The 22,596-nt window shown below is 44.2% G+C and overlaps 1 protein-coding gene across 1 annotated transcript; it reads right to left on the bottom strand.

The window, feature by feature from the left end:
- Positions 1-621: 621 nt before the first annotated feature.
- On the bottom strand, positions 622-22,487 carry CFAP96 (cilia and flagella associated protein 96). The gene is made up of 8 exons (XM_074991840.1): positions 22,399-22,487; positions 20,003-20,165; positions 13,245-13,464; positions 10,507-10,644; positions 10,347-10,422; positions 8,043-8,222; positions 3,279-3,451; positions 622-1,025 (listed from the first exon to the last, which is right to left on the bottom strand). The coding sequence occupies exons 2-8, from the start codon at positions 20,097-20,099 to the stop codon at positions 977-979; spliced, it is 933 nt and encodes a 310-aa protein (XP_074847941.1). The 5' UTR covers positions 20,100-20,165; positions 22,399-22,487; the 3' UTR covers positions 622-976.
- Positions 22,488-22,596: the final 109 nt, after the last annotated feature.

A 22,596-nucleotide genomic window follows, 5' to 3' on the forward strand; every position in this document is an offset into this window, starting at 1 on the left:
GGCTGGGGGTCAGGGGCTTGGAGAGGGTTAAAGGCTGGGGGCAGTTTGGGGCCAGGAGTGGGAGGGAGGGTTAAAACCTGGTGGCGGGTTGGGTCCATGGGGCGGATGGCAGGGTGTTAAGGCTGCAGTGGGTTGGGTCCATGAGGTCGGGGGGAGTGGGGGGGTTTAAGGCTGCAGCAGGTTGGGTCTGTGGGCGGGGGTCAGGCTGTGGCAGGTTGGTTGTGTGGGGCTGACAAGGGAATCAGGCTGCAGCAGGTTGGGGCCATGGAACCAGCGGGGGGGGTCAGGCTGTGGTGGGTTGGGACTGCGAGGCCGGTGGGGAGTTCAGATTGGGGCCACAGGGCTGTGGGAGGGTCAGGCTGCGGTGGGTTGGGTGTGCGGAGTGGTGGGAAGGTTTGTATTAGCGGGGGGAGTTCACTCGTCTAGTGAACAAAGGTAAGTATATATGTTTAACAAGGGATGAGTGTACAATAATGGGTTTTAGCTTGGCTAAGATGAACATCAAGCTTTATTTTTTTCTAAAGGAAAGTACTGCCTTCACCTTGAACAATGTTTTGTCTCTGGTTAATAAAATTATTGATATTCATCTCAGAAGAGGTAATCGCTGCTTATTGATGCCATCACCATAAACATTTATAGAGAAACTTAAACTATGAAGTACTTCTTAGTGTACGTGTTCATTTATCAAACTGCTTCTGCAATAGGAGTAAATTATAAAATGTCTGTAGACAATACAGACATCTTAATTTCTACCAATACAGTTTATTACACACTTTAAACATAGCCTGAACATAATTTATTTTGTTTACATATTTATAAAATATAGCCTCAAATAGGATACAAATAAATCTGGGTTGGCTTTATCTGGCTGTATTCTATTTTCCACAAAACTTATTTACTTCAAATGCCCTTTAATCATTGAATTGTTACAGTTTACGGAGTCCAAGATGTGTATTCTTTATCCCATTGTTCAAAGCTAATATGACATCGAGTGTGCAGTCTTGTAGTTCATTACATTTAGTGATCTGAAATGTAAGTGAAACAAAGCAGTTATAAGTATATTAGATCTAAGAAAAATATTTGGTAAAACAGTGTCTCCAGTGGTACAACAGCATCCACAAGCATAGATCCCTGAATCTCTTGAAAGTCCCCTCTGATTTCAATAGGTTTCAATCTGATTGCAGCAATTTATGCTAGCAAATCCAATTGTGGAATCATGGTCTAAACATCATAGCGTTAACTTTCCAGGAAAAAAAAATGGAAATTTATAAAGCAATGTGAAAAGGGATATTGTGATTAAACATTGCTCATTTCATAATGGTTATGAGCTATGATTTTCAAAGAATAAGTTTGGTCTTACTGTTATCTCCCAAAATGCAAGAAAGTAATGATATGAGAAAATAAATTAGACTGTGTCCTTTAGGTTTATTTACGATGGACTACATGGGAGATAGTTTGCTATATTACATCTCTCTCTGTAGTGCTTATGTCCGATTGAACAGTTCTTTCTCCAGGTCCGCCACGTCTAATACACTGTCCGTTTGTGTTCGCCAGGTGGTGAACTTGACACTGCTGTGTGGCAAAGTGGCTCATTAGAGCTACGCACATGGAGCGTCCTCCACACACATATGGGACAAGCCTGCGGCGGCAGTGGTGGAGGAAGCTCCTCCCGTGGCTTGCTCGGGGCAGCACGGCAGCTTGCATGGCATGGCACGGGCAAGTCACCGACAGTTTGCTGGAGAGGGGGGTGGGGTGCTGTGGTGATTGTCACATTTTGTTTTGGACGCCATTTAGGTATTTCCAGTGAGCCCATCCTGACCGTCTGGGAGCAGTCAATGGCACTTTGCCACCAGTGACCCATCCTTAAAGTCTGAGACCTCGTCTAAATATGTTTTTCCTAAAAAAATAATTATTTAGAGTAAGAGTATGACTTTTCACTGATATATTAGTAGAATCCCCAGAGCAGACAATGATACTAGCACTAAACTGCCTAATACAAGACTAGTTTAGGAAGGGGATTAAGATATACTAGTGGGGGAGAGGACTGGGAAGAATATTACATAGTTCCCTGAAAATTTGTGGTTTAGATTTTGTTTAAATTTCAATGTGAGAGTGTGCAGCTAACTTGAAGCTCCTTTAAAATGTTTTGCACTATGCAGGTATGCACAAAAAATGCTATTTGCACATGTAGTTAACTGATACGTAAGCAAACACTGGAGGTCTGTTCTTGAAAAAGTTTTGCTAAAAGAATCCAAAGAAAACAATATAATGTTTTTTAATTTACTGTGACATCTTCTGTTTTGACAAATGAAAACAAAAACCAAATATATTCTAAACACCACAGCTATGTCTGCATTACAGTGACCCTTCGAAAGAAGTTCTTCCAGAAGATCTCTTCCAAAAAATCTTCTTTAAGAAGAGTGCATGCACACACAAAAATGCAGATAAGAGGGGGAAAAAAAGATCCACTCTTTCGATATAGAACATCCACACAGCCCCACTCTCTTTCGAAAGAATGGGCCAGGGATCAAAAAATCTGGCACCAGGAGGACTGCTCTTTCGAAAAAAGGACTCCCAGAGCACACACACGCTTTTTTTCCTGAAAGAATCTTTTGGAAATAGGTGCTCTTCCCCATCTGGGAGAGGAAGAGGGCCGCTGGGAAAAGTGCTGTGTTCTTCTGATTTAGTATCCAAAGAACACATTATGCGTGTAGATGCTCCTTGGGATTTTTCAATAGAGCCCCACCTTTTATGAAAAAGAAACTCGATAGTGTAGAGAGAGCCCACAAAAACTATCAGAAATAGAACCTCTATAAACATAGGTTAAAATAATTTTAATACCTTTGTACCAGGCTCCACTGCCTTTGGTTAACCATTTTTACAGATTTTATATTGGCTCGAAGACAGACAATTTTATTTCACATATACAATAGAAACAAAGTCAGTGTTGTTTTTAATAAGACATGCCCCTGGTTTCTGTACATTTTGGCAAGTACAGCGGATGTCAGAATAATCATAGTAAAATGGGCCAACGATATATTATGCAGCTTCCTAAAGTCAATAGATACATATTTCATTTTAAATTAATCTGAACATACAAAAGTAGGAACGAATTCTGAAAATAACTTATCTATACCTTTCTTATTATCTTGTCATTAACTAATAGTTCAGAAGGGAAAGAAACACTACTTACTTCCATTAATCTAAGTGTTTTTAAAATTCTTACTATTTTATAAAATGTAAAATATGAACTATCAAAATAAATGTTAAGTGCTTACCTTGTGACATTCAAAGCCACTATACTTGTAGTGGGCCTGCTTTTTGACCCAGGGGAATCGCGAAAAATCAGTCCTGCTTTATTAGTTGCGACGGGCTTAGAAAACTTAACTACATATGGTTCAGCAGAATGGGAAGGATAAGGATCAAATGTTCCTGCCTTCATGCCCCCTGACTGGAAGAAAAAAAGCAAAGATTCAAAGTGCTAATTTACAAAACAATTGCTTTAGTTATATTCTATACAAAGATAACCCAGAACACTGCATGGCAAACCACATCATATTATGTACATACCAGAAAACCATATGCTATCTGTTGATTTTAAACAGATAACTTGAGAATTTTTAAATATTTACGTAAGTGAATACTTGATCTGACAAATTTGGATTCTGAGGAAGGAATCTTAAAAATATTAATGGCATTGTAAAAAAAACATATAGAATCATAGAAGAGTAGGACTGGAAGGGACCTTCAGAGGCCATCGAGTCCAGCCCCCTGCCCTCATGGCAGGACCAAGTACTTTCTAGACCATCCCTGAAAGCCATCTATCTAACCTCTTCTTAAATATCTCCAGTGATGGAGATTCTACCACCTCCCTTGGCAACTCGTTCCAGTGTTTGATCACCCTGACAGTTAAGAACTTTTTCCTAATGTCCAACCTGAACCTCCCCTGCTGCAATTTAAGTCCATGGCCTCTTGTTCTATCCTCAGAGGCAAGGAAGAACAAGTTCCTTCCCTCTGCCTTATGACACCCTTTTAGATACCTGAAAACTGCTATCATGTCCACCCTCAATCTTCTCTTTTCCAAACTAAACAAGCCCAATTCCTTCAGCCTTTCTTCACAGGTCATGTTCTCTAGACCTTTGATCATTCTCGTTGCTCTCCTCTGAACCCTCTCCAATTTCTCCACATCCTTCCTGAACTGCAGTGCCCAGAACTGGACACAATACTCCAGCTGAGGTCTAACCAGCGCAGAGTAGAGCAGGAGAATGACTTCTTGTGTTTTGTTCACAACACACCTGTTAATGCATCCTAGAATCATGTTTGTTTTTTTGCAACAGCATCACACTGTTGACTCATATTTAACTTGTGGTCCACTATAACCCCTAGATCCCTTTCTGCTGTACTCATTCCTAGGCAGTCCTTTCCCATTCTGTATGGTTGACACTGATTGTTCCTCCCTAAGTGGAGCACTTTGCATTTGCCCTTATTAAACTTCATCCTGTTTACCTCAGCCCATTTCTCCAGTTTATCCAGATCCTTTTGAATTATGACCCTATCCTCCAAAGAAGTTGCAACCCCTCCCAGCTTGGTATCATCTGCAAACTTAATCAGTGTACTTTCTATGTCAATATCTAAATCGTTAATGAAGATATTAAACAGAACCGGTCCTAAAACAGACCCCTGTGGAACCCCACTAGTTATACTTTTCCAGCAGGATTGAAAGCCATTAATAACTACTCTCTGGGTACGGTTATCCCGCCAATTGTTAACCCACCTTATAGTAGCCCTATCTAAGTTGTATTTGAGTAGTTTATTGATAAGTATATTATGTGAGACCGTGTCAAATGCTTTACTGAAGTCTAGGTATATCACATCCACCGCTTCTCCCTTATCCACAAGGCTCGTTATTCTATGAAAGAAAGCTATTAGATTGGTTTGACATGATCTGTTTTTAACAAAACCATGCTGGCTGTTCCCTATCACCTTACCACCTTCCAACTGCTTGCAGATGATTTCTTTAATGACCTGCTCAATTATCTTTCCTGGCACAGAAGTTAAGCTGACTGGCCTGTACTTTCCCGGGTTATTCTTGTTCCCCTTTTTATAAATGGGTACTATATTTGCCCTTTTCCAGTCTTCTGGAATCTCTCCCATCTCCCAAGATTTTCCAAAAATGATTGCTAAAGGCTCAGGTACCTCTTCTATCAGCTCCTTGAGGATTCTAGGATGCATTTCATCAGGCCCTGGTGATTTGCAGACATCTAATTTTTCTAAGTAAATTTTAATTTGTTCTTTTTGTATTTCAACTTCTAAACCTACCGCTTTGTTACTAGCATTCTCTATGTCAGGCATTCCTTCAGATTTCTCAGTGAAGACCGAAACAAAGAAATCATTAAACATCTCTGCCATGTCCAAATTCCCTGTTACTGTTTCTCCCTTGTCACTGACCAATGGCCCTACCCTCTCCTTGGTCTTCCTCTTGTTACCAATGTATTTGTAAAAAGCCTTCTTGTTTCCCTTTATGCTTGTAGCTAGCTTGAGCTCATTTTGTGCCTTAGCCTTTCTAATCTTGCTCTTGCACGCTCGTGTTGTTTGCCTATACTCATCCTTTGTAATTTGTCCTAGTTTCCATTTCTTATATGATTCCTTTTTTAGTTTGAGATCATGCAAGATCTCCTGGTTAAGCCAAGGCAGTCTTTTGCCATGTTTTCTATCTTTCCTATGGAGCGGGATAGCTTGCTTTTGGGCCTTTAATAATGTCCCTTTGAAAAACTGCCAACTCTCCTCAGCCGTTTTTCCCCTCAGTTTAGCTTCCCATGGGACCTTACCTACCAGCTGTCTGAGTATACCAAAATCTGCCTTCCTGAAATCCATTGTCTCTATTGTACTGTTTTCCCTTCTACCCTTCCTTAGAATTGTGAACTCTATGATTTCATGATCACTTTCACCCAAGCATCCTTCCACTTTCAAATTCTCAATAATTTCCTCCCTATTTGTTAAAATTAAATCTAGAACAGCTTCCCCTCTGGTAGCTTTTTCAACCTTTTGGAATAAAAAGTTGTCTGCAATGCAATCCAAGAATTTATTGGACAGTCTGTCCCCTGCTGTATTAGTGTCCCAACATATACCTGGATAGTTGAAGTCCCCCATCACCACCAAATTCTGGGCCCTGGATGATTTTGTTAGCTGTTTAAAGAAAGCCTCATCCACCTCTTCCACCTGGCTAGGGGGCCTGTAGTAGACACCTAGTAGGACCTCATCCTTGTTTTTAACTTCTCTGAGTCTAACCCAGAGACTTTCAACCCGTCCATCTCCTATGTCCATCTTCACCTCTGTCCAAGTGTGTACATTTTTAATATACAAGGCAACTCCTCCTCCCTTCTTTCCCTGTCTGTGCTTCCTAAGCAGGCTGTACCCTTCAATACCAACATTCCAATCATGAGTATTATCCCACCAAGTTTCTGTGATGCCAACGATATCATAGTTGTATTCATTTATTAGTACTTCCAATTCTTCTTGCTTATTTCCCATACTTCTTGCATTTGTATATAGGCATCTCAGACATTGATTTGGTCTTGCCTCCCAGTTTTGCCCTGGCACCCTTTTTACTCTCCCAGTGTAGCCCATACTCCCTCCCATTTCAAGTTCATCTCCCAGGTATCCATCTCTCCACTTACCTGCAGGCTTTGCTCCCCTGCCCCCGTCGAACCTAGTTTAAAGCCCTCCTCACTAAGTTAGCCAGCCTGTGTCCGAATATGGTCTTCCCCCTCCTCAAAAGGTGAACGCCATCTCTGCCTAGCAGTCCTTCCCGGAAGGTTTTACTGAGGCAAATATGGAATCTATAATGATCATCACTGGCTCCCACCAGTACAGCTCCACTGATGGTACCAACAGTGGAAACTGTACCCAGGGCCATCCTGAGTGGAAAGAGCCTGGGGCAACCCCACCCTCGGTAGCCCAGACACAAGGCCCAGGGCAATCCCCCCCCCACCCTACATCTTTCCCACTCTGTCCCCTTACTCAGCCCCAACCAAACAGGCCAGGGATTACCTGGGGTAAGGTGCCGTGGCAGCAGCAGGTGGTCACCTCTCCTTGCATCCCACCCCTCCACTCACCATGTGGGCAGTGTGAGCAGCAGCTTGCTCTGCCACACCCTCCCTGCCCACTGATACCCAACTGGTCATTCCCCATTAGGGATTAATTACACTCATTTAATTACAAGCCCTGCACGGGCTGTAAGAGTTTCTTACAGAAGGAAGAACAATGTAGAGGCCGCTACAAGTGGGGAACTGCAAAACTTCTGCACAGGAGCTTGTTCATATTAATTTATTAGAAATAGACAACTACTTTTAAAAGTAATTTTACAGTCTGATTCCGCAGTCCTTACTCACGTTGGTCAGTGAGCACTTATTCCTGAGTAAAACTGAAAAAACTGAGCGAGTATGGTTCAAAAATTGCAGTTTGTGTAATTTGTGGTTCAACGCATAGAGTCTACTTTCCAAAATATGGCAATAACAAAGAAGAGACACACTTTGTCTCGCTTGGCTCTCAAAGACGTGGCCACGCCAAATTTGATTGCCATTGCAACCTCTTGTTCCAGCTCATAGTGCCACTCATTCATATGTAGCCCATCTACCATCCATCATGTCAGTCCAAATGTGAGTGAGTGGCTTGCCATCTGGTGCATGCACAGAATCTCAACACCACTCAAATTTGCAACAATTATAAAACACTGCAAATCCCATAACAAAATCACCAGTGATTTTCTTAGCACTAGAACAATTGCCTAGAAAGGCTGTGGAATTGCCATCCTTGTAGGTTTTTAAGAAAGGATTAGACAAGTACCTGTCTGGAATGGTCTGATTACTATGTCGTCCTGTCTTGAGTGCAAGTGACTGGACCAGTTGAACTTCTGAGGCCTCTTTCAGTACTACTCTTCTGTGATTTTTCTCTCATATACAATAAAAATTTAACTTTCTACACAAACAATATCAAATATTTGGACTTCCACTTTTTGCTGCAGTAGCTGAGAGCAGACTCACCTTTTTAGCAGGAGAACTTGGTTTAAAGGGGTGTGCAATTGGCTTTTCTGAGGCTGGTTTCTTAGCTGGTGCCAAAGGTTTGTCATCATGATATGGATTTATGTCAAAATACTCCCGAGGGTAAAGATTTAACTTGAAAGGCCCTCCTTTCATCAAACGTTGATGGTCTTCATGCACATTCTGTAAAACAAATAGTTCTGAAGGTATCACCTTGGGCATTTTTACTTTCAGATTACTCTGATTAGAAAAATTTAAAAAAGAGTTTTAAATCCAGTCTTAAAAAAACCTAACTTTTAGGAATGCATTTAATGTAATTTCCTCTGCTTATGTTTAATCATGGCTTCTACATATACAGAGGTCACAATTTAATGCATAATGAATAATCAACTGAGCGCAACATATGCAAGGAAACTGTGACACCACTTAGGAATTTAAGACCTTGTTAAGAGAATTAAAGAGTTTTTAAAAATTTACTTAACTAATTAAACATCTTAATGGCATGAGACATATAGATTTTAATGTTACAAATACAATACAATTTTGCTAATTCATGCGAGTTATGGGTAGCAAATTTTCACAGCTTTATGAATAAGAAATAAATCTTGTCCTTCTTTGCAGGGTAGAAGTACCTACAGCAACCAACACAATGTGGTGCTACTGCATGAAGAGAAGGCAAGATTTGGGGAATTATACAGTTGATGGCACACTTTTTTTTTTTAATTTAAATTTACAATGTGCAAAATGTGCCTGATTGACAGCCCAGAAAAATTACGCCCTTTACTTAGCATCCAGCTTCACCACAATGATCAGCTTATACATTGACTTACAGAGACCAGTCACCTCTAAGGCCACAGGATACTTCACTCTCTAAGTCCATTCAGTCCCTGATACTTGTCTTTTGTGGTTTATCTGAAGAGCTGAGGAGAGAACTTGTGGAGAGGCCACTACAGTTGGGGAACTGCAAAACTTAGGACTCATCTTTCTTGCTGCAGCTGGATCAGCTAAGATGCAGTACATCAATGGGAGAGCATTCTCCCATCAACATAATTATTTCATCTCAATGAGAGGTGGAAGGTATGTTCCACCAAGGCTATGTCTACACTAGCCCCAAACTTCGAAATGGCTACGCAAATGGCCATTTCAAAGTTTACTAATGGAGCGCTGAAATGCATATGAGCTGATGGGAATAAGGGGACTTCGAAGTAGGTGGGGTCCTTTCGAAAAGGAGCCCCGTCGGGATGAGCCGTGCAGCGGCGAGACGCGTCAATTTCAAAGTGCCGCGGCTGCCCGCATGCTAATGAAGTGCTGAATATGCATTTCAGCGCTTCATTAGTAAACTTCAAAATGGCCATTTGCGTGGCCATTTCGAAGTTTGGGGCTAGTGTAGACACGGCCCAACACTGGTTTAAGCCAATGTAACTTATGTCACGAATGGGGTTAGTTTTTCCATGCCGCCTGAATAATTTAGTTACATCAACTTAAGCGGTAATATAGACAAGCCCTTAGATGCTCTCGGTCACTCCTCCCCTCTTTTCAATCACATTTGTACTACATTACCTACTTCTAAACAGAGATGAGCCCACCACAAAACCCTAAATCCAAACACCCTCTGACTTCAGGAATTCAGTTCTGGATCTGAACTTGCAACCCAGGCCCATACTACCATAATTTGAATCTTGGGTCATTCAAACTAACAAACTATTAACTTTCTACCCCAATTGTAAAGAAGACATCCCATTCTTGATGCTGAAACCTACCACATCATATTTTTCCCAATCCAAATTTCAGTGTAACTCTCAATGAATATTATTAGTTTGTGGTAAAAATATAAAACTCTCAAATACTATGGCAAAAAAACAAATCAGCTATCATTTCCTCTGACATGTGATGAATGAGATTGACGGAGGTAGCAGCCTTATATAGTGAAATATATATTGTATGTTCTATGTTTGTACAAACCCTAATAAAATAAGAGTCTTGGTCCAAGACTGGGGTTCCTTGGAGATACCACAATACAAATTTTAAAAAATAATAATTTGGGCCAGTCTCTCTCTCTCTCTCAGAATTTGATACTTTAGGACAAATCCTCAGATCACTGCACAGGATGAGTAATAGGACTATATGCCAGGGAGACTGAGAGCAAAAGGAAACCAATCATATTCTTAAATTGCCTTATCTTCATTAAAAAATATTATTATCTTCAGTCCATTGGAAAATAACTACCTGTTGCTCTAGACTAAAAGAAAAACCATAGGAAAGGTAAAGTGTTTGCAAATAGTGATTAAAGGTACTGAGTAATTTTACCTTTGCATTTATTTTTCCGATATCATATACCTCACTTGAGTGTGGATACTGCTTACCGATGGTAAGATTTGGATATCTGCGTAAAGAAAATTAGTAATGGTGACCTCAAAGTATTTCCATAGATGCTGAACTAGTCAGGAAGTTATACTGGTTCTTTTACCCATATCCAGTTCCTTTCTTTCCAGGATTTGTGTAAAGATTTTTTCCAGGAGGAGCATATGCTGCTTTCCCTCTTAATTGTGCACTGAAGTATGGATATGGACCACCTATAGTTCCATAGTAAGTGCCTATTCCACATCTGAAATACAAAATAAATGCATAATACTATAATTGTTAATAATAAATTAATAACTGGTACCCATTCAATGCTTTACACCTTCAAAGTTCTGAAGTGATATTAATTGGAAAACAAGCAACTGGCATTTTTGAGTAAATATTTTAAATTTCAGGTTCTTTCCATTCCACAGGTACAGCATGGTAAAGGCACACAATGGGAGTAGAAGTAGTTAAGTTAAGTTTTGGGGTACCTTGGTTGTTCATATCCTCAGCTATCAAAGTTTGGCATTTGGTTTGTTTGCTTTAAATTTTCTGCTAGCAATGGAAAGCAGGAACATGTCTGCTTGCTTTTTTTAATGTCAACCTTATGTTAAGTATATTTTAGATAATTACACTCATCTATATTTTCGCAAATTATTTTGGTATTTGAATTACCTACTATATGTTTTCCCAAAAATTTTAAGAATGAAGTAGTTACTCTAAGGCTCAGGTGGACAGTGCCTTCAGAAGAATTTCCTGATGTCAGTCTTAATTTCTTCCAGGGATTAACTTTAACTGTGCATATTCCCAAAATGCACTTTATCAAAAAGCATTTGGGCCCTGACCCACATTTGATAACAGCCTACATCAGCCATGTAAACATACAAAAACAAATCTAATAGATTAAAGACTTCCACAAGTGTTCCCCAAACAAGTAAAAGGCATTGGTCATCACTGAAGAAAATGGCAGACAAATTGAGGATTTTGCTATTAGAGAAAACAGAAGTTGGAAGAACTTCAAAAAAACAGTAAATGCCTACCTTCCTAGCTATAATTTAGGTTAAAAATACATCAAAACACATTACTTTTAATTTGGGAGAAAAAAAGTTGTTTTGTCCACGTTAAAAAAGCCTGGCTACCATGTCTTTGAAATGCTCTAATGCACCTACGCTGACTGGACTGCATGTACGCCATCCACACAGAGCGACTGAGCATGCTCTAGCCCAGGACGACAGCAATTTTGAAAGACTTCCCTGTAACAACTGCTCAAGGTTGGGACCAGGCTGGGGACTGCAACCGAGAGCAATTAGTAGTCTGTCCTTGATTCTCAATCACACGCCTCCAGGCACCCAGACTGTGTGATGGGGAAATCTATCTGATTCTAATGCACAAAGGAGAAAACCAAGGGCAGGAGGGAAGGAACAGATTCAGACAGAGGTGGGCAAGATAATATGCAGCCTCGGTTTCTCCCACTGCAACTGGAGACCATTGCCTCTTGTTTTGTCACTTGTTTCTATCAATCTGCTGGCAGTGCTCACTCCTGCTAATGCAGCCTAATATGCTGTTAGCTTCCGTGGCAATAAAGGCACACTTCTGACTCACATCCAGCTTCTTGTGTACTGTAATCAAATGCACTGTGGGTTATTTATGTTTCTATGGCCGTGTCTCCACTGGCACAAAACTTTGAAATGGCCATGTCTATGATTACTAATGAGACGCTGAAATGAATATTCACAGCCTCATTAGCATGCCACTGGCCACAGCTCTTCAAATTTGCCGCTTTTCGATCCCGTGTGGCTCATCCTATCAGTAGATAGAAATAAGGGGATTTCGAAGTTGGTGGGGTCCTTTCGAAAAGGACCTCCCCCCCATCTGGATGAGCCATGCGGGAGCAAAATGCAGCAATTTCGAAGAGTCGCGGCCAGTGGCATGCTAATGAGGTGCTGAATATGCATTTCAGTGCCTCATTAGTAATCTTTGCATGGCCATTTCGAACTTTTGTCTTAATGTAGACATAGCCTACATGCTGTGACCAACTCACAGAGATGTTTTCACAGGTAGTGCTTTCATCACAGTTGTGCTCATCTGTATCCAGAATTGTAGGCTACCCATGCTATATCAGCTGTTATTAAAAAACTCCAAGGAAATGGACCCCCGCCAGAGGATATAGAAGCTATGTCTACATGAGAGGCTTTTCCCAGCAAAACTCAGCTTTTGTTGGGAAAAAAACACAGCGCGTCTATGGGCAATATGTACTTTGTTGACAAAATCTGGCACTTTCTCCAGCAGCACTGTACCTCTCCATGTTCAGGAATAACACCTTTCTCGACAGTTTCCAGTTAACAAAACAGCTGTGTAGATGCCTTTTTGTCAACGGACAGGGCTTCTGGTAAGCCATTCTGTTGAGAGAGGGCCAGGCAGTCTGGCTGTCTCTGTCAACAGAGAGGATTGCTCTTTCAATCTGCTTTTATGTGTAGATGCAACCTGTCAACAGAAGTTTTGCCAGGAAATCCCTTCCAACAGTGACTTCTGTTGACAGAGGCTTCTCACGTAGGTGTAGCCAGAGAAATTCTGATAGCTAATTCTGTTCGTCTCCTTTCCCATGATCCAGTACTATTAGCTTCACACAATATTTTACTTCAGAATTTTAGTCTCTCTCTCTCTCTCTAAGTTTCTGTTGGTTATCAGGCGAATGGATAATGGCAATAGTGTGCTTAAATATTGCTTCTTTATATGTTGTGCATGGGGGTCTCATAAAGCAATATCATGTTCTTGTTAAGTTAACTTTTATTTTAAAAGTTGTGACAAATTATTTTTAACGTAGCAGGGGAAAAAAAACCAAATGACTTTTACAACACTTACGGCAGTTTGACTCCATTGTTTGGAAGGAAAGGTTTGCCCATATTTTTCTTTGACTCTGCCAATCTATATCGCCTTCTTAGTTGCACTGGGTTTGAGTAGGCTTCACCTTCAAAAACCCTCACAAACTGAGGCTCAAAGTAACCTGCCTGAAGAGCTGACAACATTTTGGTACCCCCGGGTAACATCTGTTTGTTCTTGCTTGCGGCTTCATTGAAAGGGCCTTTAAAACAAGTAAGCATTGTAATAATTCATTTAACTCTATAGATTCTCTTAGTTTAACGTTAGAAATCATAAATGAAGACTTGGTATGGATGTTTCAAAAGGAGCTGGTAATGCAATAGAGAACTCTTCACTTTTAAAATCACCTGTGCAAGTTGGTAGTGACTGATTGCCGATGCTACGTGGCAACTGTTCAGCAACCGAAGCTACGTCTACGCTAGCCCGTTCTTTCGAAAGAGCAGGCCCCACTTGGAAGTCACATGCAGAACATCTACACACGCGGCACGCTCTTTCGAAGACGAAATCAACGTTAGGTGCTGCAGGAATCGAAACCGCTCTTCCCAACAGGAAACAGGAAGAGGCCACTCTTTCGATGTCTTATTTCAAAAGAGGTGTGTGCACGCTCTGCATCTCGCTTTTTCAAAAGGGTGGGGTCCACCCTGGCACCAGTCTGCTGTTAGGCAGACACGTGCTGCTCAGCCCCTGCGGGGCTCTATGGTCTGAGCGTGCAGTGGCTCTTAAAGCCACACGGACCAGGAAACCCCATTGCAGGAAGCTGAGAGTGTGCAGGCAGCACCTAACACACGTGGTGCTTCTGCACGCCTCAGTGTGACCCTCAGCAGCCCCCAGAGAGCGATGGCCACCAGCCAGCCACGTGAGGAGCCCCAGCCCCCTCCCCCGAGCGCACCCAGGGCTCCCAAGGGCCCAGCCGGGGGAGGGGAAAGCACACCCCCTCCTGGACCGAGCACGAACTACAGGACCTGCTGGGGCCCTGGCAGGAGGAGGAGGTGCTCTGGGTCACGGGGAGCAAGTGCCAGGCCGTGCTCGCCTTCACCCAGCTGGCCAAGGGCCTGACCACCCAGGTTCACTCTGCCCACACTCCTGACCAGGTCAGGAGTAAGGGGAAGGAGTTGCGGCAGGGTTATGCCTGGGCTTGGGACTCGGCCAGCCAGTGGGGGGCCACCCCCCACTGCCTGCTCCTATTACAGGGAGCTCAGGAGCATCCTGGGCCCCCGGGACACCTCCTCCCTGCCAGCCCACCTGGACTCCTTGGGTCAAGGAGCCGGGACCAGCAGCCAGCCCCACACCACCAGTGCCAGAGACAGAGCCAGCCTTGGCCAGGGACTGGGCCAGTGAGGAGCGGGAGCTGGTTATAGACCTCCCCTCCAGCACAGCCATCCCCTGAGCTCCGTGGTGGACTGTCAGTTATGTACCCAACAAGGCACATGGCCCAGATCATGGGGCACGGGCACCATACACAACAAGGGGCTCCCCAAACCCCAGCAGACCCCGGCCTGCCAGGGCCGAGACGGACTACGGCACAGACACCAGTGCCCATCAGCACCTGCTCCCGTGGACAGCACTGTGCCCTGCCCCCAGTGGGAGGGGTGGGACGGTGGACCTCACAAAGGGCCACTGCACCTACAGACGGGGGATGAGGAATGGAAGACGGGGGCCTGACACCTGCAGGAGGATGGGGGGCATGGGCCATGGGGCAGGGGTTGGTACTAATGGCCTGTTCCTCTCTTTCCCCCATTTCCACAGCCACACCATCCGAGGTCCAGGAGAGCCTTGCCCCATCCATGGTAATGGACAGCCCCCTGGAGGTGAGGGACAGTGAGGGGCCAGAGCCACCACCAGCGCCAGGATGGGCCTGGTCACAGTGGAGCCAGAGGCAGCCTGTGGAGAACCCCCACCTCGCCGCCTTCATCTGGCACCAGCTGGAGCTGGCCAAGCGCCAGCTCCGTTGGAGGAGGGGGAGGCCTCCTGGCACTGCGCAGCCTGCGGGGAGTTCCTGGCCATGTTCTGGGACATTGTGGCCATCTACAGGGAGTTCCTGGCCCTGCTGCCCCTCCTGCCGTGGCCCCACGTGCCAGCCCCCGAGGAGAGGACCCTGCTGGCCTGGACCACCAGCCCGAGGCTGATCCCCAGCCCCACCTCCCCATACTCCCTGCTGGGGACCCAAAACAGGGTGGTGGAGTACATGGGACCTGGGGCCAGCACAGGTCGTGCCCCTCCACATCTGCCCCAGAGTGACGGCCGACTGGGTGGGCCACCTAGGTACCCCTCCTCCTGTAAATAGTTAGTTGTTCTGTTATGTTAGCAATAAGTCTTACACACACAGTTTTTGCAGTTACTAACACACCAGTTTCTTTTGCAAAAACCCCCGTGTGCTTGGTTGGGGGAGCATGCGAGAAGTGGGAAGGGAGCATCAAGGAGGTGGAGGGAGCATGTAGGAGGCCCATTAGGGGTGGCCGGGGCACCACTCACAGTGGTCCCCGGTCAAAGTACTGGTGCGGGGACCTCCCTGACGCAGATCCCCTCCTGGTGGGCCTGGTGGCTAGGGGAGGCGGCTGGCTGGGGGTAGCCCGTGCTAGTCTCGGGTGCCCACCCCTGCACGAAGGCCTCCCCCTTACTCTCCATGATACTGTGGAGCTTGCAGCAGGCACCCATGTCCTGGGGGACACTGACAACACCCACGTCCAGCTGGGTGAGGAGACAGTGCCACCGCCCCTTCAAGCGACCAAAGATGCGCTCCATCACGTGGCGAGCATGTTTGAGCTGTGTATTAAACTGCTCCTGGCTGGGGGTGGGGTGGCCTGTATAGGGTTGCATGAGCCAGGGCTGGAGCGAGTATTTGGCGTTGACCACCAGGCAGAGGGGCATGGCCGTGTCCCTCAGCAGGATCTTCCTCTGGGGAATGCACCTTGCCTGTAGCCGGTGGCACAGGCCCAAGTTCCGGAAGACCTGCGCAAAGTGGGTGCATCCAGGCCAGCCCACATATATGTCCTGGAACCAGCCCCAGCTGTCCACCATGGCCTGCAGGGCCACCGAATGGTAGCCCTTCCTGTTTATGAATTGTCCTCCACTGTGCTCCGGAGCACAGATAGGTATGCAGGTCCCGCTGAGGGCCCTGAAGCAATTCGAGAACCCCAGTGTGGTGAAGCCCACGATGACCGCATCCAAGTCCCTGATGCAGACAATGCTCTGGAGAAGTATGGCATTTACAGCGCAGAGCACCTGCAGGGGGTTGGAGGACAAAGGCACCCATGACGGTGTGCGGGGTGTGCCTGGGCCCAGTGGGGGTGTGCCCGGCCCTCCTTACCACCATCACAACAGCCCCAACTGTGGCCTTGCCCACACCAAATTGGTGTCCCACAGACCAGTAGCTGTCTGGAGGGGCCAGTTTCCAGACAGCTATCACGACACTCTTCTCCCTGGGAAGAGCAGGCCACATCCGGGTGTCCTGGAGTCTCAGGGCCGGGGATGGCCACTGGCAGAGCTCCAGGAAGGTCTGCCGCCGCATCCAGAAATTCCAGAGCCACCAGTCATCATCCCACTCCCCCATGACCCATTGCTCCCACCACTTGGAGCTGGTGGGGTAGCTCCAGAGCCGGTGGAGCATCCAGCGTGGGGCCTGGAGGACTCCATGGTCTGGGACATCCCCTTGTGGGGGAGGGGGGTCCCCTGCCAGGAGCTGCAGAACAGCCACCAGTGCTGCAGCCAGCAGGGTGCCCACTCCGCTGATGGCAGCCAGCAGGGTGTCGAGCTGCTGCTGCTCCATGGCCCTCCCTGTAGGCGCTGTGTTTGCAGGGCTTGTGGCAGCTCCACAGGCCTTGTGCTGTGTAGGCTGAGGGTGATGGGGAAGGGCCCTTTAAAAGAGCAGCTTGCAGCGACCCCATGAGGGCTTGGCCACCCTGCGACCCTGTCCGCAGCATTTCCTGGCCCCTTCTTTCGAAAGAGGGCATTGGTGAGTGTAGAGGTTCTCTTTCAACCTCCTGGACAGCCCCTTTCGATGTGGTGCATGGCCCTTTTGACAGGCTCCAGCCCGTGTGTAGACACTCCCCTTCGAAAGGGCATCTTTCGACCACTCTTTCAAAAGGTGCCCTTTCAAAAGAGCGCTCTAGTGTAGACGTAACTCTAACTATGGAAAATAAACTGGTTGCCTCAGTCGGGTTTCTAATGTTGTGCCTCCATAACACACAAATACCGTTGCCATCATCACCTTTTGGATGGAAGCCATAACTATTGTGCACTGTCATTTAACATTATTTAACAGAGGAGAGTGTAACATCATCCAACAGCTGGAAGTTGAATCCAGAAACATTCAGACTGGAAACAAGGCATGATTTTTAAGTAAGAGTAATTAGTTGATGGAACAGTTTACCAAGGATAATGGTAGATTCTCGATCACTGACTATTTTTTTTAAATCAAGATTGGATACTTTGCTAAAAATATGTTTTAGGAATTATTTTGGGGAAATTCTATGGCCTGGTTATATGTGAAGTCAGACAAGATATCACAATTGTCCCTTCTGGTCTTCAAATCTATGAACATCCCTTCACGAGGGTTGAATCTTACTGAGGGTCAAACTCTGTCATTTTTACCCATCATGAATAATACCACGTGTAGTTCCAAAGAACAATGAAAGCGAGGATGAAAGAATCCAGCTCTAAGTTAAAAACAACAACAACCACTCACTTAAACTCAACTAAATGGTCAACTAAAAGCAAAGAAATAAAAACGTTAACACTAAATGTAAAGAAACAGAACAGAACAGAAATGCCATTTGGAGCAACCACACAGAAATAATTACCTGCTCTCATCACCAACAGCCAATAGACAGATGCCAGTAGAATATAAGGCTTTCCATAACGTCAGTTCAGTTTTAACATGACAAACATAAACAAAAATAGCTGAGGAGAAAATCTGTGGAGCAATTTACTGTTGCAATAAATCATCATATTAATACTGTTCTGTCATTTAGTCTCCTAGAACAATATTCAAAATAATTAAGGTATTTGCATTTTGATTGACTTAAGAAAAATGGGACACCAATTTTCTTGGTTTTAAGTACACATGGGAAACAGTTTCAAAAGGACCTAATTTATTAAAATGTTCGTTTCAAAGAAGTGATTAAATGATTGGTTTGTCTCAGGAGTTTCATAAGTTTTAACTGATAGCCTGGTAACCTAATTTTATAAAATGTATGTACATTTCTCAAAACTCACAGCTATTAATTTAAAATCTGAATTATAATGGCCCATATAAATTAAAACTTGAAGGGTTATGCAATCCATGAGCTGACATTTCCAAGGGAAAGAATGCTCACTATGGAAGGCCAAATGAATAAGAGTTTAGGTCCCATCACAAAAGCCTAAAACAAATCCACTTGCAATGTCACTTCATGGAGTGGCTACCATGAGACACCGCCACAGGAAATCTCTACAGACAAGGGGACTGAGTCCTTGGAGATGACCTACTCCACACCCACAGGTAGGTAAAGATACACTAGTAATTTCAATAGTATAATTCATCTATAAAATATGTAAAAAATGTACATAATGCATGTTTGTATTAATCTTAATATTTTAGGTTAAACAGATTTTACCTTTTTTATGCTCTCCCTTTTTTCCATTTTTTGTTACTAATGCTGTGGGCTTGTCACAGAGGTCACCCAAGTCACAGATTCCATGACTTCCCAGGATCCCCATGCCATCTGCAGCGGCCAGGGATCAGGGCACAGGATGTGGTGAGAGTGCTGGGAGGCTTTTACCTAATGCGGAGAATCCCCAAATGCAGCAACATGTCCCGTGATTTCTAGGTAGAAGTGCAGCCAAGCTACTCTGTGCACTGCCTGCAGGCATCACCCCTGCAGCTCCCAGCCAATGGGAGATGCAGAGCCGCCGTTTGGGGCAAGAGCAGCACACAGAGCCATCTCTCCTCCTATGAGCGCGTGGAAGGACATGTTGCTGCTTCTGCAGAGCCGCTCAGAGCTAGGTAGACCCTTCAACCCCATCCACGCCTCAGCACCAGCAAGAGTCCTAAACTGTGCACCATCACCTCACACCAAGCACCTGAAGTGCTGCCCCGAGCACTCGCCACCAATATTCCCTCTAATCTTTTCCATCCATGTGTGGATTGTTTTCATCTATGTTCAGAATAATATTTATTTGCACAGAGACATATGAATGCACACCACCAGGAGAAACAAAGAACTTAGTTGAGGGCACTCCACTAATCAGCTGGGAATTATTTGAGTCTCTCCTTGGAAGCAACACTAATGCACAGCTTACAAGGGAACACTGTCCACTGTGCCACCATCCCCACACCTGTTATGTCCCCTGGGTTGCCCCCTTCCCTCCCAAGCACCCGCCATGTCCTCTGAATCACACACACACCCCAGACACATTCTGCCTCAAGCACCCACTGTATCCCTCCCAACTTCCTTCAACCAAGATTTATTCAGAGGTATATAGTACAAGTCATAAACAGGTCATGTGAATTTTTGCTTACATGACTGTCCATTACTTTTACTAAAATAACAGTGACTGAAACATAGCTTGTATTGTGACATATTAAGCAGACCTGTTAATAATGGATTATACCACATTGAGCAAAGACAAGGAGCTTTTTGATTAATTAAAAAAGAAAATCACACATCTCTAAAAGGCCTAATAGAAAACAAGAAGTCATTAGAACACAGATTAGCTGGATACTGGAAATATCCTTATTTGCTAAAATGAAATGTACTTACGCATATAGTTTGAGACATATTTATCTCCAAGAGTAACATACTCCATTTCACTGAAGAGGCCAATCCTCTCCATATCAGTTTTCCCTTCTGAAGGCATTGTTGGTTCTGTATGATAGTTCACTATGCTAGAAAATGCAGATGTTTCTTACACTTGTGTCTTTTACTGTAAAAATGTACAAATAAACTTTCAGTCAAACTTTGAGCATTTAAAATAAAACGTGCCATTATTGTGCTGATAGTCTTTTGTCCAAAAGTACTAGCTTTCTGTTCCTTTATGTTTTTATGGCACTTAACATGTAACACTATCCATAGAGTCATAGCTGGGGTGCTGATGATAAGAAGACTGAGCCGAACTGCATGGAAGAGAATCATTATTGTCACATACAATTTAAAACTAATATGGGACAGAGGCCCACATTCATCTGTGGTGGAATTGGGTTCAACTTTCATGGTCTCATGGATCAGATTGCAGTAATGAGTCCCTTTAAAATATTGAGATCACTGATCTGAGCAGTGAAGAACATTGGTAAGGGTATACACGATGGCATCTCCTTTGTCTTTCTGGATTATCTTCAGCTGTGCTTTGTAATCAGTCATGGTTAACAGTGGGAAAGATAATGCAGGGAGGCATGAAGCAAGGGCTCCAGACAGTAATTATGACAAAGGAGTCTGGGGATCCCTGTTCTTGTAACATAAAACATGATCCTGACAAGTGCTGAACACCTACATTTCTCACCAATTTAAAAAATGTCAATGATTAATGTCAATGGTAGCTATGATTGATCAGCTCTTTTCAGGATCAGTTCCCCGATCAGTAAGCACATACGTATGTTTCATAACTTTTCAATGGGTATAACACATTTTACTTGCCTCTCAGGGATATTGAGCAATTTAATTTATTAATATATGTAGAACTATTGAGATGAAAAATGTTTCAGAATATAAGAAAGGCCATACTGGGTCAGAACAAAGGTCCATCTAGCCCAGTACCCTGTCTTCTGACAGTGGCCAATGTCAGATGCCCCAGAAGGACAGAAAGGAAGAGCTAATCATTGAGGCTATGTGCAATATATTTTGTAACCTGGTCTGACAATGTCCCACTGAGGCCATGGGTATGTAAATACAGTGGATTGAAAATGCTAACAAGGCAATAATATGAATATTCAGAACCTCATTTGCATAATGTCAGCCACTTGCTGCATAGAAAGTACTGCTTTTGAAATGCAAACTAGCCATGTAGATGGGGTTCCTTCAAAAGGAATCCCCATTTTTGAAAGCATACTGCTTCCAAAAGCAATTATCAATATCTTCCTTTGATACAAGACATTCTAGTTCACCCATCTTATTTTATTTAGACTTTTAGCATTTGTGCATAAGCACTTTAATAATTTGCCAGTATTTAGCTGTCTGACATTTCCTGATGTGTTTGAATGGTACTCTCTCTAATCTGACTGTTTTTCACCTGATCTTACCCTTCGATCCTGTCCTCCTTACTAGAGCATGGAAGATCTCTATTTATAGACCCTCTCCTGAGACACATCTCTGTCCAATCCAGGTGCACCTGTCAGCTTCCCCCAGCCCTTAGTTTAAAAACTACTCTACAACCTTTTTAATGTTAAGTGCCAGATATCTGGTTCCATTTTGGCACAGGGGAAGCCAATACCTCCTCTATAGGCTCCCTCTTTCCCAAAAGATTCCTGGGTTCCCAATAAATCCAAACCCTCTCCTCCCTATATCATCTTCTCACCCACATCTTGAGACTCTGCAGTTCTGCCTGTCTACCTGACCTGCCAATGGAACTGGAAGCATTTCAGACAATACTCCTTGATTTAGTTTCCGGGACCTCTCTTCTCTTCTTCTGTATGTCATTGGTATGTACAGGTACCATAACCACTGGCTCCTCCCCAACACTACACACACATCTATCTAGATGTCTGGAGAGATCTGCAAGCATTGCACCAGGAAGGAAAGTCAGCATACGGTTCTCCTGCTCATCAGAAACCCAGCTGTCTATGTTTCCAAAGATCGAATTCCCCCATTACCAACACCTCTTCTCCTAATGAGCTGAGCTAACGGGAGCAGCTGTGTACGGCACTATTAAGAAAGCACAAACTACTTTTGAACGATGCAAGCAGTTTCATAAAACACAAACAGAATTACATCAGTGTACACCCATGTAAATATATTTGCATGAATAGAATTACATCAATGCATGAATAATCAGTGCACCAAGATGTAAATTACTGCACATATATTCGTGATTAAATGATTTGCAGGCAACCTGCATTGGCAGTAATGACTGACTCTCAGCTGCTGTGGTTGAGGTGGGACGCACGGACGGGAACAATCTCCAGCGATAGCTTTAACGAGCCCATCGGGACTGAATTCTCCCTCACCTGGCCAGGTGTGCGGCAGACACGCGCGGCAGCACCTCCCGCTCCCTCAAGCGGCGGCGGGCTTCTGCGCGAGAGGGAGCGGACTCTACCCGGAGCTCTTTGTTGATGCGGTTGCCCTGGATTCGGAAAAGCCCAACAAGAACGGAAGGGCCTGACTTTTCACAGGCTTTGGCCCCATTCATCTAGCCCTGTTGGTAT

Source organism: Carettochelys insculpta, chromosome 4 (assembly GCF_033958435.1).
Source record: "Carettochelys insculpta isolate YL-2023 chromosome 4, ASM3395843v1, whole genome shotgun sequence".
Lineage (NCBI taxonomy): Eukaryota > Metazoa > Chordata > Testudines > Carettochelyidae > Carettochelys > Carettochelys insculpta.

Bases quoted from the DNA above. Each gene is read 5' to 3' on its own strand.
- CFAP96 (XM_074991840.1), bottom strand. From the start codon at position 20,099: ATGCCTTCAGAAGGGAAAACTGATATGGAGAGGATTGGCCTCTTCAGT. The intron at 13,465-20,002 runs GTAAGTACATTT...CTTGTTTTAAAG, and splicing joins ATATGTCTCAAACTATATGC to GCCCTTTCAATGAAGCCGCA. The intron at 1,026-3,278 runs GTAAGCACTTAA...CTTACATTTCAG, and splicing joins GTGGCTTTGAATGTCACAAG to ATCACTAAATGTAATGAACT.